This window comes from Manihot esculenta, chromosome 6 (assembly GCF_001659605.2).
Source record: "Manihot esculenta cultivar AM560-2 chromosome 6, M.esculenta_v8, whole genome shotgun sequence".
Taxonomy (NCBI): domain Eukaryota; kingdom Viridiplantae; phylum Streptophyta; class Magnoliopsida; order Malpighiales; family Euphorbiaceae; genus Manihot; species Manihot esculenta.
In genome coordinates this window covers 23,395,322-23,412,914 of record NC_035166.2, presented here as the reverse complement: position 1 = coordinate 23,412,914, position 17,593 = coordinate 23,395,322, and the positions used below count along the sequence as shown (strand labels likewise).

The 17,593-nt window shown below is 35.7% G+C and overlaps 4 protein-coding genes across 5 annotated transcripts; 1 reads left to right on the top strand and 3 right to left on the bottom strand.

Moving 5' to 3' along the window:
* Positions 1 to 449: 449 nt before the first annotated feature.
* On the bottom strand, positions 450 to 3,709 carry LOC110617074 (E2F transcription factor-like E2FE). Its single transcript, XM_021759676.2, has 11 exons — positions 3,346 to 3,709; positions 3,173 to 3,240; positions 3,034 to 3,086; positions 2,879 to 2,956; positions 2,711 to 2,773; positions 2,463 to 2,580; positions 2,106 to 2,173; positions 1,947 to 2,019; positions 1,797 to 1,858; positions 1,318 to 1,708; positions 450 to 793 (listed from the first exon to the last, which is right to left on the bottom strand). The coding sequence occupies exons 1-11, from the start codon at positions 3,435 to 3,437 to the stop codon at positions 702 to 704; spliced, it is 1,158 nt and encodes a 385-aa protein (XP_021615368.1). The 5' UTR covers positions 3,438 to 3,709; the 3' UTR covers positions 450 to 701.
* Positions 3,710 to 5,467: 1,758 nt separating this feature from the next.
* LOC110617076 lies at positions 5,468 to 6,878 on the bottom strand. The gene is made up of 3 exons (XM_021759680.2): positions 6,705 to 6,878; positions 6,455 to 6,543; positions 5,468 to 5,752 (listed from the first exon to the last, which is right to left on the bottom strand). The coding sequence occupies exons 1-3, from the start codon at positions 6,732 to 6,734 to the stop codon at positions 5,605 to 5,607; spliced, it is 267 nt and encodes an 88-aa protein (XP_021615372.1). The 5' UTR covers positions 6,735 to 6,878; the 3' UTR covers positions 5,468 to 5,604.
* Positions 6,879 to 7,315: 437 nt separating this feature from the next.
* On the bottom strand, positions 7,316 to 11,941 carry LOC110617075 (serine/threonine-protein kinase fray2). The gene is made up of 6 exons (XM_021759678.2): positions 11,243 to 11,941; positions 10,193 to 10,244; positions 8,984 to 9,073; positions 8,088 to 8,152; positions 7,800 to 7,958; positions 7,316 to 7,730 (listed from the first exon to the last, which is right to left on the bottom strand). Exons 1-6 carry the CDS (start codon positions 11,864 to 11,866, stop codon positions 7,680 to 7,682), a joined length of 1,041 nt encoding a protein of 346 aa, XP_021615370.1. The 5' UTR covers positions 11,867 to 11,941; the 3' UTR covers positions 7,316 to 7,679.
* A 2,417-nt stretch (positions 11,942 to 14,358) lies between these two features.
* LOC110616948 (two-component response regulator ARR5) lies at positions 14,359 to 15,681 on the top strand. Of its 2 annotated transcripts, none has more exons than XM_021759484.2 (5): positions 14,359 to 14,722; positions 14,808 to 14,884; positions 15,001 to 15,084; positions 15,163 to 15,233; positions 15,346 to 15,681. In XM_021759484.2, exons 1-5 carry the CDS (start codon positions 14,560 to 14,562, stop codon positions 15,611 to 15,613), a joined length of 663 nt encoding a protein of 220 aa, XP_021615176.1. In that variant the 5' UTR covers positions 14,359 to 14,559; the 3' UTR covers positions 15,614 to 15,681. The 2 variants fall into 2 exon arrangements, with proteins under 2 accessions (XP_021615176.1, XP_021615177.1); XM_021759485.2 differs by having other exon boundaries at positions 14,373 to 14,722; positions 15,001 to 15,078.
* Positions 15,682 to 17,593: the final 1,912 nt, after the last annotated feature.

Genomic DNA, 17,593 nt, shown 5'->3' with positions numbered 1-17,593 from the left:
ACTTTTTATCGTATGATGATCATGGCAAATGAGAACCTACAGGCTTATGTTTTGGAAATACAGGGGCATGGAGTAATTATTCCTGTTCAATTCAGTCTGCAACTGCTGAACTTCATCCCGCACGCCATAAAGTAAACTTGCTTCACCAACAAGTACATCAACAATTCTTTTAATGGCAGAGGAAACAAAAGCCTCAACCATTTTTTCCTCTTATAAAAAAAGATGACAACCAAAGAGTTGAAAAATCTTTCCCTGTCTGGGACCTTTATTGATTCCTTGCTATGAACAAGGGGAAGGAACCTAGCTTCGGAGCAGAGCATAGAAAACGAAAAATTAAAATGAACAAGCAATCAGCTTTCTCTTATTTTTTCTTCACGGACAAAAAAAGTTTAATTTAGGGTATTTTAATTTTTTTATTTAAATTAATAAAAAAAATAGATTTAATTTTACGAAAGTCCTTTTAACATAATTTTAAAATTATAAAATGCTACACATTGAGAAAATGTGTACAAATCTGAACATACGATGAATGAAATAAAATATCCAGAGGATGGGCATAATCAGTTGAAGCATAGCGTATTTGCATCCAACGTAAGGCCACATCTCTTCTTTTCTTCTCCCCTCAAAATTATGAAAAAGCCGAGGGGAAGTATAACTACATCCAAATTATTTGATCATTAGGAAATTAAGAAAGTGAGGCATCAGGATATTTGTTGTATTGGTTTCTTCCCAGCGACTTCAGTGTACCAAGATTGCCATGCTTCCATATAATGAGCAAATAGTTCTCTCAAAGCTGTAAAAATCACCAGTAAATATCAGTTTCCTATTTTGATTTAGCATACTGCAAAACATTGACAAGAAAATAAAACCAAATGATAAGAGCATCACTTCAAATGAGAAGGGCATTGCTAGAGGTAAAAAAAATGTGGATGAAAGAGCTAAAGGTTAAAAAATGCGGATGAAGATGCAACCGAATCACATAGATTAGCAATAAAATCGTTCATATATGTGTGTTACCTAACGCCCCTCATCTGTGGACTAATGGGAATAGAACCATATACTTCCAATATAAAATAGAATAGTCATGGGGAGGAAACAACTCCATCCGTGGTCATGTTTTTCTTGTTTTTATAACCTTACCATGAAATATCAAAACAATAGACAAATTTGAGAAGCATGCTCCATTATGGAGTTATTAGCGTACACTTGAAAATAACACCATTTTTCCGAGGCCCAACTTCACGCAAGTGGATCATGAAAATTGTGCAGTAGTCTAAATATTTCTTTCAATTGCATGGATTATGCATCAAGTTGTACCTTGGTTGTGATATTGAGGACGATACGTAGACGCAAGACTTTCCCAATCATGAGATTGAGTCGATTTGTTATCATCGCCACCAGCTTTGGCCACTGTAGCAGGAGCAAAAGGGCCAAACTGGTAACTCTTAGAGAAATCCTGACCCGACGTGCTTGCATCTGCAATTGTTACTACATTCTCGAATTTTATTTGATTCGGCAATTTTAGATTGTTGCTTTTTTCTCCATCAGCTAAAGAATCCAATTTATTTCTTTTGAAACAGATGTTAGTAACATCAGCTCCGAATGTTCTTTTCCTACCCTCAGCCAAAGCATCAACCGGTCCACTCTCAGGTTTCCCTTTCAAACCCAACCACCTGAAGGCTGGTTTCCTGGCCTCTGCTGTATGAGTCTGCATAACATTATCGAAATTCAGAGACTGAAACAATTGTAATGGTGATTCATTCAATCAAATCTTTTGGGCAAGCACTTCGCAATACCTTTTCAATAAGTTTCAAGGAAGATAACACGTTTGCAATGTCATAAAGCCGTCTTACTTTTGCTGCAACCATGTCAAGAAAAGCGGATCAGTAGAAACCACTTCAGATTTTACATTTAAAAAAATGAAAATCAAGACTAAGAACAATTACTTCTCATTATTGACAAATTGTGGGCATCCCCAAGCAATAGTTTTGCAGCTTCATCAAGGGAGATTAGATCAGCCTGAAAATAAATTACAGCTAAGTACTAAAAATAACAGATTTTTTCTCAGATCTACAAAGAAATAACACTGTCAAATCTTTACTCACTTTAGAGCAAACAAATAGCTTGACAAAGTTCTGTGTGAGAAGTCCCAAGGATTTTTCTTTTCTGTTATCTGTAAGATGAAAAATGGAGGCTGGTCATAAACTGACATGACATGAATACCAGCTATCCATTTCTTTAATGATCCAGTAAAGAATTCGCTCCAATTTAGTGAACAAAACAACACGCATTAAAATGTGCAATTGTGTCTCATGCTAAACGGATTTTTTTTCCAGGAAAAAAATAGTATAACGAAATTGATTAACTAGTATGCCTAAATCATAGAAAGATCAATAAAATACATGTTCAGGTGACGGAATAAAAAACCATATCAATCATCGTGCTTGTAGAAAGTCACTTACCGAATCTCGATGCGGCCGTTGATTTGACAATGCCACTGGGAATCGCATTATCATTCTGGCTTCCTGTGTTAGGGTTGGAATCACAGTCATCTTCATCGTCGTTGTCATCGTCTGATAACTATAAAGAAGAAAAATATTAATTATGCCATTAAATAGGATCACGTTGAACCCACCAAAATAAAAAAAAAAAACAACTAAAATTACTGTAAGCTTCACGCACACGTACTTTAGTATAAACCCTAACTTACTTTCTCAAAATTGCTGCTCTGCTGCTTATCAAAACTGCTTAAATTTTCTCTTAGACCCTCTTCCTGTTGCACCATAAACGAGCCAAATCAGTTCTATCTTCAAATACAGGAGCATTGCAAACAATAATAAATCAACCTCAATTGCTGGAGAAAGAAAAAGTATAATACCTTCAACTCTTGCAAAGCTTTGGGGATTGCCCCAAACCCTTTCCATGTATACTTATTCTTTGCTTTTCTTGCAAGAACCTAAAATCAACGAAATCCCGATTAAGGAAAAAGACACAAAACTAACATTGAGAAACGAAAACACGTAAGAAACTCACTCCAACGCTTTCTAAAACGTTAACAATATCATAGATCCGCCGCCTCTCAACACCTGCAGATCTCAAGAAGCAATGAAGTTACGGGACCACCCAAATCAGATCGTAAACATAACAAACAAAAGAGATGCATTAAAAAGACCTAATTTCGAGGCAGCATCATCCAGCCCAATAACTTCAATACCGTCTTTATCATACAAGCTCAGGAAACTGCGAGGAGCAGGTCAGCAGTTAAAGACGATGCAGCAGTGGAAATCATATCTTTTCTATGAAAAAAAAAAAAGGAAAGAAAAGCGAAGAAGAAGAAAATGGTACTTAGTGCAAAGGAGACCGAGAGATTTCTGTTTCCTGCTGTAGGTAAGGTGCCGACAAGAGGATTCCGGCGCTTCGCTTGATGATAAAGGCATGATCTTGTAAAGGGATCTGAGATGGTGAAGGGAAATGTATGGAGAGAGAGAGTATTGATTGAGCAGCGGCGAAGGACCGTTAGAAAAAGAAGGAGAAAGGAGAAAGGAGAGGGAGAGGGTTTGACAATTAATGGCGGGGCAGGAATTTTGAAAGAGAGGGAGTGTGTGTGTTTGGATTTGGAGGGATTTGTGTTTTAAAACTTTGAATTATTAGATAACTTAGCGGGAATTTGAATTAACAGGCGGTTTGGCTGAAACCCGCCTTTCCCACTCCACACTCTCAAATCACCGTTTTGCCCTTGCCAATTAGCCTATAAAACATAAAAACTTTAAAACAAAATAAACAATTTCTCCTCCTATTATCCCATTATTAAATTCATTCACGAATGTAAATCTATAAGCCCAAATAAATTCATAATCTATAATATCCTTATTATAGATAACGCTTTCCTTATATATTTCTTGTGAAACTTTTTTTTATATATAAAAATCCATATTCACTGATTAATTAACTTGAGATGTTTTTTTTTTTTTATTTATGACATGCCTTTGTCCTATTTGCATTTTAACTTATAAAAACTCGTTGTTCTATGAAATTTGTGATTTTATGACCCATTTGCAGTTTGTGACTTTATGGCATGTCTATTAATTTATCTTAAAAGAAAGCGCATGGCAGACCTGCCACCACGAATAAATATTAAAGGGATAAATTAGAGGTTAACTTATATATTTTTGCACATTTAGTTAATGATATTTCATTTGTTCTATACAAATGTATTTAATTTATTATTTTCATGACTTTACTTATTAAGATGCTCCATTTAAGAAGGAAAATTTATTATTTCAAATAGTAATTTAATTTCAATAGTTTTTTCATTTTTAGTCAATGTATATTTGGAGAACACTAAATAAAATTTGTTGTTTTAATTATATTAATTATATTTTTTAATCCATCTTCAAATATAAGTAATGTTTACTATAATAGTACAGATAAAATATTATGTATTTTGTTAAAAAAAAATGTTTTGATTAGAATTCTAGAGTTTATAGTGAAATTTGACATTAAGCGGAATTGAATGAAGGTATAAATTTATGCCCTTTGGATAGGAAGTAAGATATGAGCTTGTGCGATAAAATTTCAATTTTAAAATTTGTTATAATTATAGTTAATTTTCAAAATTTTTTATTTAATTGAATATAAACAATCTAAAATTTAATATTTAACCACAATTATAAATAAAATTTATAATTTTATATCCAATTTTTTAAATTTATAATAATTATACTAACCTTTTCAAATATTTTTTTTCAATTTTAAATTAGTATATGTCTTGTTATATATTATTTATTTACACTTGCTAATTATATTAAATTTATATAAACTTATTAAATGTTTATTTTGCTCCTACTATGTAACTATGTAAATAGTGCGCTAGTGAATATTTTGACACCTTGAAATGCTGGAAGAGGCGATCAAGTGCTACAGGAGGGCTGGAGATAGTAATGACAGAAAGGCAGCTACTCTGCACCAGTTAGCAAATCTCCATACTGAGCTTGGGCGTTCTGAAGGGGCAGCACTTTATTAAAAGGACTTGGAGAGGATGGAAGCTGAAGAGAGAGAAGGACCAATGGTTGAAGCTCTGTTGTTTGTCGCCCAACGCTGCAGAGAGAATTGAGAAAGCAGAGATGTATTGTACCTATCTTCTGGTGACACAGGCCCAGTGAGTTCTATGACAATTTCATCCATGAGCTCAATTGAGAATTTGAGAATCACTTATGAGTTCCACGAATATGTGTAATTTAGGTTGATTCTTTTTGGCTTCTTTGTCTTGGTTTCAGGAGAAGGAAACAGCAAAGAATATGCTTCCAGGAATGGGAACAGCAGAATCCAGTGAAACCCTTTAATGGCTTAGGAAAGAATTTGAAGTCCTAGGAGTTCAGAAGAACAGTAAACCAGATGAGGTTATCAATTATGTATAAAATGCATATGATGCAGTCACACTTCACTCCAGGTAAAACAAGCTTGAGCGTATTATAACCCATCCCAACTTTATTTTAGTTCAAACTCCAAACATACCAGTATATCTAAGATGATAAAACAACAATAACAAATGGAAATTCGATCCAAAGTTTTCTATAGAACTTAAAACATCAAGCACCTATTACTTCACTCTGGATCTGTGAAGAAGCTGTTGAGGGATGGCATGATTTCGGGAGCCCTGTTGCGGACAAATTTCCTTAGAGTATGTTCAGCATACTTTTCTCCCTCTGCGAAGTTCTCCAAAACTCCGGCAGCCCTCCCCTGCTTGTTAACCCTGTTCATGGAAACCAAACCAAAGACAAAAATAGTGATTCAATCAATCAAATTAAGGCATAATAAGGGCAAGCAGAAAAATTGAAGTCCAATCATTTGATATATTTCCAACTTCCAAAATATTATTTAAGGCAGGCAGAACAACTGAGACATCCAACTCTTCATAGAATTAAACAAGAAACAACGTGAAAATGGTGGAAGCAAGGCCCACTCAAACAATTTACTTTTACTAAGGTTATAAATTGAAAATAAACCTTCCAATCCATATTAGATTTTTTTTTTTTAAATTACAAATTCAGGTCTCAAAGTAAAAGCTTTATTGGACTGGCAAGTATTAACACCTAGTACCCATCCCCTTGGCTTTCTAAGCACTGTAAAATAACGAAAACAAAAGGAACCCCACAATACAAGCTTGTTTCACCATCCCTTGCAACATCCCACATGAACTTCCCAAATCAGAATCAGCGTGAAGCTTCATTTATGTCAAATTACATATATTTCAACAATTGAAAGGCTCAATGTACATATATGGAAAAGGAGGTGAAAACCCATTTAGCAGCAAAAAATAGGGCGCCATCCTCAACCTCCTATAGAAAGCAGCTCCTAATCTTTATCATCCAAAGTCCAAACACCTTATACAGATTTATAATATTAGAAAAAGAGAGAGAGAGAGAGAGAGAGAGAGAGAGAGAGAGAGAGAGACCTGACTTCAGGGTTGATGCATATATTGCGGACCAGCTGCATCCCGCAGATCCCTACGGCAACTCCGACAGCGGCGAACAGAGGATACACCTACATGTGGAAACACACATGCAAACACATAAAGCACCACCAACATCTATCTATTCAAATATCTATACTCTTATACCCACAGAAATACAAGCAGCAGAGTCAAACAAGAATCGATAACACAAAGGAAGCGATCAGGCAAAAATAAAAGGATCTCAACACACCTCAGGTCTGATCCATCGACCTCCTGCCATTTGCACTCACCGGACGGACGGGATCGAAGCGAGAGGGACAGAGGCCTTGAGCTTTAGCAGCGGGCGAAATAGGGAGAAAATGAGGGCAATTGAAACAGGTAAAACCAAAGCGACTTCAACTTGACTTGGGAATTGTGCTATTTCTATCTTTTTCTATTTTTAAAATGGGCCCTGGTTGAAGCCCAATGGACAGTTTTCTGAGAGAAAAATAAGTTGTCCAATTACCTATTGACACGTCGACCACTAAAGGCCGAAATTACATTGTTGTCTCGACTCTTTTTTCACCCTCATGCCCAAATTTGTTATTTTTGGGAATATGCTAAAGAAAAGTTAGCATCATTGGAGGAGAAAGAAATTTAGGGTTAACAAGGGTTAACGTTTTCGTAATAGAAATGACAAACCTGGCTTGGTCGCTGAGAAAATTTGAATATGGCTTTTGTTCCAAAATATACATGCTAGAAAATCCGAAAGGCATAGTTGTATCCATTATTTGATAGGTAAGACAGCATGTACCACTACTCTCGATTCAGCATATAGTTCAATCATTATTTGATAGGTTTGTACAAAAATGAGCAAGCACAAGAATAATCGCCCAATAGATTAGAGCTGTTGCTTCTTTTTTCTCCATATATACATTAAAAACTAATGTTCTGCACTCCAAGCCCTAACCCATTTTAGCATTCAGTATCAAAATGAAGTTAAAAAGAGAAAAAAAAATAATTTAATACACTTTCCTAATCCTCCCTTTGCAGCATTTCACAGATATTAAGAAGCAGGATGCGGAAATTGTTGGTCCAATTGAATTCTGGGAAACATACTTTCAACTATCAAATGCGATCAAAATTTTACTTGCAACGACCATTGACAATTCCTTTTCCTACATCCAGACTGTCATCAGCAATCAGCTTCTTGATCAGTACGACCCTATCAAACCTCTTGATCTAACTATGCTTTACGAGCACGGTCACGCCAAGAACCTTGTTGCTTTGCGAGAACCTGAAACCATACAAAAACTTCAACTCACTCTGCTCCTTTTCTCTTCTCAATTCTCATGAAATCACTTACCTTCTCACTTAAAAGGCCTTTGGTGACTTCTGCCCTGTTGCTCTCCTTTTCATTGTTGGATGCCTCCGGCTCGCTGTCTGAAATCATGGATCCTGGAAGTACTGGTGCTCCAAACATGGCCTCATCATGAGCAGCTTTAATTGCCTCCTCCTTTCGTGCCTTCATATTCACATGGTGTATAAATTACATAAAGTATAGAAATCTGTCTCAAGAAGAATCCAATTCCAAGGACCAATGTTTAAGATTGTTGAATGAGAATTGAGCCAAAAACAAAGACAATGCATGTACCTCGACAGCAGAAAATCTGAAACTCTGGCCAATGTGTTTGACTAGTCGTGCATCATCTTCTGCAGCTGCAGACAAGGCACAGGTGTATTTTCAACTCTACTTTGCCCAATAAATAATTTCTCAACACCAAATATACTCAATGGTACAAGTGACAGCTCCCAAACATCCAGTTAATTTTATTAAATGTACAAAATACAGGCTATTAAGGGGTCATATGACTTGTCCACGCTGCTTTAACGATTTACCAAAAAGATCTCCATGTTAATAGTTACAGGCATGCAGTTTTGAATGATATTACAAGGTGACATAACAAGTTCAGGAAAAACTCTACATGAGGTAAATTATTTCATCCACTGCCAGAATAAAATATTAAGTTAATTTCCAATGCATAGCCATGAAGTTTTGGTGTCTACATTTTTATATTCCCATTATGCAGCATTCATGCATATAAAACCTTGTAAAATCCCATATTTTGTTCCTTCATTAGAGCAGTTTTCTTAAGGGAGAGCAGGAGGCAGAAGACCAGCAGCAAAAGTGCTAATTTTTTCTTCTCATTACAAAATATTTGTTCAGATGTGCAAGTGTGTTATAGCGTGTGTTGCACCAAGGGATAGAGGAAGGTAGGCAGGTAGAAGCAATCAAAAGATTGATATAATCAACTAGATGTGATTTTAATTTCCATAATGAGTTTCAGCACATGTCTAACTAAAAAAGGATCAGCTAGAGGAACAGAAGATAGAAGCAGTAACAGCATAGTATATATGGACACCAAAACACTTTAGGATCTGCATTTTTTTATTCATCAGCCACAAGCAGAATGATACAAACAACGGAGAAATCAAATTGTTACTTTGTAGGATATAATCATAAATGCAATTTGGAGAATCAGATCTAACCTTCAAGTTCCTCATCATCAAGTGGGGCATCCTTGTTGAACTCAAATCGCTCCCAACCAGAGCCCATACCCTTTGCAGTATCTTTTTCAGCTACATGTCAAATGCAACAGATAAATTTTATTCGCAGGACAAAATGCTAAAAAGTCAAATGCCAAACAGATTCCTTTCTTAAATAAAATTCTAGCAAGAGCAACTGAGGAAGAATAAGAACTCTAGCTGAATGTTATTTAACTAGGTATTACGGTTGTTGTTTATCAAAATCCAGAACAACCTCAAGAAACAAAAATGACAAGTGCACCTAAATGTTGTACCGTGTCCCTCAAATTTATATGCAAAACACTAAAAAACAATACCATGAGTGACTCACAACACATGCAGGCAACCATTTGCAATAATCACCATATGTCCCAGTTATGGGAAACCCATCAGTGACCAACTAGAAAGTTGTTAGGTTCATCAATCAGGGTCCATTGCAAGCCACATAAGGAAATTGTAACACAATAATAACTAGGTTACATACTACATGAATTAGTGTTGTTAGGATCTAATCCAATTGGATACCTGAAAATACCCAACCAACTGTCATCCTACATACACACCATCAGCATGTTTGTAACTTGCAACATAACTTCAATATAATAACATTAGCATCTAATGTGAAGAATAAAATAGAAAAGATAATTCCTATCTCTAAAGTAATTTCTATTGTAATATATTTACATTCATATATTATTTGAAGCTAGAAGCCAAACTAGACCAGCAAAACCAAATGTTTTCATGTGAATTAAAGTGGTAAAAAAAAAGAATGATTAATAAATAAAGTGGGGAAATCCCTCCAATTAATATAGTGTGACATGGTGTATAAATTTAGTTTATTACTATAAATACAAAATGCTTTTTTGTTTAATTTTGGTATGTTACTTGTGAATTATGATGCCCCAAGACTAAGTTTCAAATAACTGCTTAAACATTCAGTAGTTCAGCATTTTGCACTAACTTGATTTGAAAGTACAAGGTTGCCTAACAAAAATGTGCCATCTTATGTTATTCTTTATTTATAATTTCAAGCAAAAAGCTCTTTAGCATAAATCCATGTGAGATTACACCGCCAACAACTCCTAACTAAAACAACAAGTCTCAGTATCCCTTCAAATAAGGAGGGAAAATAGCAAGTAGCTAACTTTATTCTCGAGGATGCCAATTTCCTACCAGTTTCATCAAGCTGAAGTTTCATCCTGGCTTTGACTCTTTCAGCGGGTGTCTGCTCAACAATAAAACCAGTTTATCAATGCTCCATAACTCAAAGCAACCACACAGCAAGAGAGAGATTGGGCTTCTTTTTTTACATACTCATTCTTAAGTCATATTTAGGAGATGCACAATATACCTTATGTTGACATTTTAAGTGAACTGACAAAGCAATGGAATACAAAATTCAGTTCCGTTTTAATGCACAGCAAAGAAGCAGTGTTCATATTATTTCAGATATGCTCAACAGCTTTTATGTATCTTCACCCATGATGTGCAAGACACTTGTTACCATTGAGAATCAGCATGCTGGATCCTTTCAAAAACTTATCATCAAATTCCTTCCCAGGCTCAAAACTCTCAGTTGTTGTTGGTTTTTTCTTTCCCTTTTTATGCTAAAAAATGATGAACGCATTCACAGCCCGGAAGTGGGTCAACTCTCATGATTTAACTCCACAACATGAATAGGAGAAAGAGACACAAAATACATGGGTGCCTTTGTTACGGGTCCAACAATGTGCTTTTTTTGTCATACGGAGAAAAAGGCAGGCGGACCTGATGCATTCAACAGTCCCAACATTCCACCTCATTTCTCGTGGCAATTCAATACAAGCTTCTGCCAGTTAGAATTCAAAATATTGCAACACAGCAGTGCTCATGTCTAGTTGGTCTTCCAGTAGTAATAAATCATAGTCTAGCATTCTCAACAATAAAATTTAAACAGGTAATTTAGCTCTCTTCACGTTCACCATTCTAAATAAATTAATCGATAATGGTATCTATATGAAAAAGGAGAGGTCTAACTGTCCAAGACCCGTGACCTACCATGGACTGCCTTGAACCATCTGATTGCTGTCACGAGTTCTAAGTCCATAACCAAACACAACATTATGGGCAACGAAAGTACAATAATCCATAAGTGAATAGAAGGTACTCAAATGATATTCAATTGTGAGTAAATGTGTTCATAGTTAAATAAAAAGAAGAGGAAAAAATTAAAAGCAAACTTGCCATTTTTTCAAAGCCTGGAATCAACTGTGAATAATCAACGCTCTCATTCCTCTCCTTTCCTCCTCTCTCACGCTCTACATCGTTACTCCTGCTCTTCTCCGATCTCCTCCGTCCTCGAGGTGATAAACTCCTGCTGCGATTTCTTCTTTCCGATTTCCGGTCCCGCCGTGGGGACAAGCTCCGACTCTTGCTCCTGCTTCTACTCCTTCTCCTATCTCTATCCCTTCCTCTATATCTCTCCCTGCTTCTGCTCGTACTTCGTCTCCTATGATGCCTCCCCCTGTCCCTGTCTTTATCCCTCTCTCTACTTCTGGAGCGATGCCGACCGCTCGATTCTCTGCTGCTTCGTTCGGAAACCCTAGAAGATGAGTCATCTTTCGGTTTCTTCTTAAGCTTGTTTTGAATGGATTCGAGCTGAGCTTGCTTTTCGAATTTTGAGGTCTGAGAGGGGCTGGATGATTTGACAAAACTGCTAAGAAATGAAGAATAAGAAGGGAGAGCTGAGCCTTTAGAAGGAGCAGGTTCATTGTTGCTAGAGAAGCCGAGGCCTTGCTTGAACCTGGCGGCGCCTTCTCCTTTGCGTGTGAGCTCGTCGTAGTAGGCAACCGCTTTCTCTTCCTCCATTTTCGATTGTGATGGAGGTTTTGATTTTGGCGATCCAAGTTCCAAATCTGAGAGCTTGAGAGGGATGACCGTTCTCTGCCGAGCATGGTGACTTGATGCTATCAGCAAAACGGTGTCGTGTGAGATGGACTTGACATTATGGCCCATGGGCCACTTTTTAGTTTTTACCCTTGGGCTTCCCGGAGGGAAAAGCATTTTCCAATGATCGTTTGACCCTTTCTTTTAGTATATTTAAAAAAGAAATTAAAATTAAAATTTACAAACTCAGAATAAAAACATTTTTTACTTTGAAATATTCCACTCGAGTACACCCACGTTTGTGCACTTTTTTTTTTGCGGACACCTTTCACCTTTTCCACGTGGAATAACATAATTCATAAAAATAATCAGTAGAAACTTATTATTTATTACCAAAAATTTAAAAAAAATATTAATAAAATTAAATAATTTTTATTGAATAGGCGTTGGAGAGAGATGTTAAAAGAATGAAATATTTTAAAATTCAAACGGGTATAGGAATTTTTTTGAATAAAATTTAAATGTATGAATATGTATTTAAGGAATAAATTTTTCCGGAGAGATTGATGGAGTATTATTGTAATAAATTAAATTAAATACTAAAGTGAAATAATCTGTGAAATCGAGGATCATTAATGAAATTTGATCCAGATTACAGCAGACTTGCACGCAAATGGAGGAGGATATCAGGAGAGAGATAGTCCTCCCACTCCCACCTGATCCATCCATTCATAGTATCAAATGTAAGATTTTGTGACCCCACTTAACATTTTCTTTTTTTTTTTTTTTTACGGACGTGACGCACAACTACTCACGGCCAGCCCAAGGGTGGTGGCTTTCCAAGTTCGACGCCGCCGGTTCTGGCTTTTGTTTGCCAATTGGCAGCTTTCACTGTCGCAGCTCCCTTCCACCACCACCTCCACCCCCAAGTCAGCTCCTCTTTTTCCAAAATTTTATCTTTTTTTATACTAATAAAATATTTTTGATGTAACGAAGTTGACTTGTAGTCAAAGCGATTTTTTTTTCTTGGAAACTGGAAACTCAACCGTCACTCTTTTTTTTTTATAAAATTGCTTTTTAGTGTGATCTCATTTCTACATTATTATTTATTTCAATTTTTAAAACAATGAAATTTAATATTGTAAATGAACATTGTTATTACTTTAGACGATATCTTTCTTTATTAAATCATAGAAATTTAAATTTTCAGAAACTGCAATTCTGTTTTTTTAACATGTAATTAAACTTACATTAAAAGGCTCTATATATAAAAGAAAAAGAAAAAGAAAATTGCATATGAAACGATGGCAACATGTATATATAAAAAAGTTTTAAAAAAAATTCAAAATAAGGACAAACAACAGAAAATCCACATGAAAAATGATTAAAATATAAAAAAAATTAATTACAACCAATACAAATAATCAATTAATGTTTAACTAATTCTTTCAACTTTTAGTTTTTAACTTAAATATAACATATAATAGTATACATAAGCATTATGCAATAAAATAAAAATAAATAGATTTTATTTATACTTTATTCCGACAATCAAATAAAACAAAAATATTTTGTTTATTTTATTCCAACAATCAAATAAATCCTAAATATGCTAATAACTCAAATCAATCAAAGTATGAAAGCGAATCTTACATCAATATGAGACGTTGCAAAGAGGCAATATCAACATGAAAAATAAACTAACACGTAAAATCTAGCTTACCCAATTTTTATATTAATTAGCTTTTACAAAGCATATTCACATGCTCAACTGAAAGTACATAGAAAAAGGCTGCCTTTATTCAGAAAAATCAAAGTGCTTCAGCAACTTGCAGGTTGTTTGCTATGTGCTCGAGTGGCTGATGACCACAGAGAGAAATTGCTAGACTGCAGATTTCTTCTTTATGGTCAAAAGCACAAGGGTTTCGAATTTGGATATTTTTAAGGAAAAGGTGTAAAAAAAATTACTTCAATGTATAGTTCGCTTTAGGATCCGTCATTTTTTTTATCAAATTAGTAATTCATATTTATATGAAATTTAAAATTATTATTATTTATTAATAATATGATATTATAAGATATTAATTTGATATAAAATTAAAATATATATTTTAAAATAAAGTATAAAATTTGAAATGAAAATTGATAAAATTAATAGTTTTTTTTTTTGTATTTTAAATATTTGAGTAAATAATTTTATGTCTATAAATCAGTCATTTAAGTAAAAAATTGATTAATTATACATAATATTTGAGGTAAAAAGCAAGAAAATATACAAAGAAGGGATGACTAAATCAAAACGCAAGAGTGGAGACCCGTTTTGTCTTCTGGCGACTGGGAATCCTCAAAGCTTCAAGTCCTGCACTGGCAGTTGACACGACAAGAGACAAAAGTGGGGCTGCCTGAAAGATTTGCAAAGATCTCAATAATATTAGATCCTCGGAATCTCGCCTTTATCTTCCTTTCTCTTTCCCCGTTATTTAAACCAAAAGCAAATCTTTCGCTTTACCATTTCGTTCCTTTGATTGTATAAAAGCCCCACCTGAGGTTCTCTGCTCGGATATATCAAATCTTGTCTACGACTACACCCTCTCTCTCTCTCTTTCCCCTTCGTTTATAGCCACATTACACGAATACCACCTAGAGAGCAAGAAACTCATATATTCTCTGCTTTGATGGCGATCATCGGTGAGGTCTTGAGGCGGAGTTTGCCGGAGGAGGTTGGAGTTTCTAATGGGTCATCTTCTGATTCTGAAGAACTTCATGTTCTTGCTGTGGATGATAGCCTTGTCGACCGGAAGGTTATTGAGCGGTTGCTTAAAATCTCATCATGTAAAGGTGATGTCTTTTTTCTTTTCCTTGGGTCCAAACTTGTGATCTTGGTTTGAGGTATGGGAGCTAATCGGAAATGGGTATTTTTCAGTTACGGCTGTTGAGAGTGGGACTAGAGCTCTGCAGTTTCTTGGATTGGATGGAGATAAGAGCTCTGTTGGTTTCAGTGTAAGCGAAATTGCCTTGGTTCAGAATTTTTTTATTTTTAATTCCATTTCCATGGATATCTGTTCGGCCGTCGATATTTGATTGTTCTAACATGGTTGCGAAATTTGTGATTATAGGACTTAAAAGTGAATCTTATAATGACGGATTACTCCATGCCGGGGATGACGGGATATGAACTGCTCAAGAAGATCAAGGTGAGAGTGAGTCCCTTTGCATTCAAGTCTTCTCTATACATGGTTTTCAAAATTTTAAGGTTAATGGGGTTGATTTATGTGCAGGAATCATCAGCTTTCAGAGAGATTCCAGTAGTGATCATGTCATCTGAAAACATCTTGGCTCGAATTGATAGGTATCCTTCTTGGCTTATTCTGGTTTTTAGCACCGAGGATTGTGGATTTGTCAGATGTTCACTGATTACACTTAGGCAGCCATTGATGATGTAGATGTAAAATTTGTTGCAGGTGTTTGGAAGAAGGAGCGGAGGAATACCTAGTGAAACCAGTAAAACTATCAGATGTGAAAAGGCTGAAGGATTTCATAATGAGAGGGGAGGGAGAGGAAAAGGGAAAGAGAAGGATTCTGAAGAGAAAATTGCAAGATGAAATATTTTCATTATGTTCTGAGTTGCCTGATTCTGATTCTGATTTAGTGTCATCGGAACTACAGTCTTCATCACCATCATCCAACATGTACATGCCTAAAAGGCCTAAGTTTCTGAACACAGCCTAGTTTGTAGTCATTCGTATTGGGTGACAATTTTTGTTAATAATGATGAATATGGAAAAATAATTTTATAATTTTAGTTATTTTTTAGATGAAAAAGTGTAAGAATAGGAAAATTGCATAGGAAATAGTGCATTTCTTTTAGCTGAAAGAACCCACGTCTCTGCTGGATCAATAAAATAAGGAATATATTAGATAAAATATGCAACCGAAATTGATGGCAGCTGGAATTTTTCGTCTCGGTCTAAGGTCAGGCCAATTAGGACAGTCCATAATTTGAAAAGCTTCTAAGTCTCTTCTAAAAGTTAGGTCCAGCCCGCTCTGCTCAAAGATCGGGCTCCAGTCAGATTTCTCAATCAGGCTGGTCTAACTCTTTCGGCCTAATGAACAGATTCCCTTTGGATCTAGTTTTAATCTTATCTTCCGGCCCAGTTCGGAACCAGGAAGGAATTCAGTCCATTCGCCTTGTGGAACCATCCGCATGCGTGTCCGGGAAAAATCAGAGGTCGTTACGCATGGGGCAGCGATCTGATTTCCTCGTACGTTCATATCAACGTGACAGGGACAAGTAGCCCAATGACGTACATTCTGTTACACGTCACTAGCAGACAAAAGAAAACATATAAAAGGAGAAATACTCTCATCTAGGTCTAAGCTTTTTTTTTTTCAGTTTTACAGAACCCATTGTAAAACCCTATTTTCTGGATCTCAGATCATTAAGTGGCGCCGTATGTTTATGAGTTTGTGCATGCACAGGTGATAGGCGGTTGTCGAAGCCGTCAAAAATAAACCTATTAACAATCAACAATAAACTTGTAGATAGTGGCAATAGGGTCGAACCACAGGGAATTGACACTAAAGATCTTCCTAATAATAACCAAGATGAGTAAATAACAAATAATTAAAAGAGGGGGGTTTGAGTTGATGAATTAAAACTAAATAGCAAAAGAAAGCAATAATTTAAAGATGAGTAAATCAATAAGAGAAAAGCTTCTAGTTGAAGTATGGATCTTATTTCAGATTGTTTAGAATTGATCATTGATTCTTTAACTCTCCTATTTATTCCAATAAATTAGTTTTGGATGTGGAAGACGCTTCTCACAATCCAAATTCCTCCTTAGTTCTAGTTTGATTAGGAAACGTTCGCTAATCAAACACTAATCAACAAGTTGCCAAGGAACGTCCTTGGGGCATTGTAGCATCGAACAACTGTTGACTGCATTAAGACTTAGAGAAACCCAATTCTATCCTTGCCAACCGCGTGGTCAAGTTTAGATTATGCAATTTGATTAAATGTGTATTTGAACAACCTAAGCAATTACGGACCTAAATCATTCAAACAATATTACTTAAGCAATTTAAAAGCAATGGGCCCTTATTGATTCTAAAAGCAAAGTAATATTTATGGAAAGCTCAAATTGCATAAATATTGAAAATAAATAGAAGTTTAACAATGGAGATTTAAATCTCCCAATTCATCACAAAATCTGAAATTCACCAACTTCAACTAGAAAAGAAAAGAGTTTAGCCACTCATAGTGGACTAAATACACAAAGAGATGAAAGGAAAAGAAAATAGAAGAGCTGCAGAATTTCTGGCGAGTTGAGTTGCTGATCAGAGGATGATTTTGCTGGTTTGGAGGCTCTCCTTTTATAGCTGCAGAATTTCTCTCCATCTAGGGTTTTGAAATCCCTCTTTGATTTGGTGTTTGACTCCTCTTTTGATGTTGATTTTAATTGCAATTGGAATTCCTTGGATGAGAGACTCTTTCGTGGCTCTTGGATTTGTGTTGGAAGTGATTGGATTGGATTTGGACTTCTGAAAATTCGGATTTCTGTTTGCTGTCCATTTTCCCGCTCTGCTGTAATTTTCTGCTATCAAAGTGATTTGCCCGGCGATTTGACCAGTTTCTTGGGCAAATCACTGGGCAAATCGCTTCTCTGTGAGTCAGTCCTCTATGCCTCTGCGGGTGATTTGGCCAGTGAT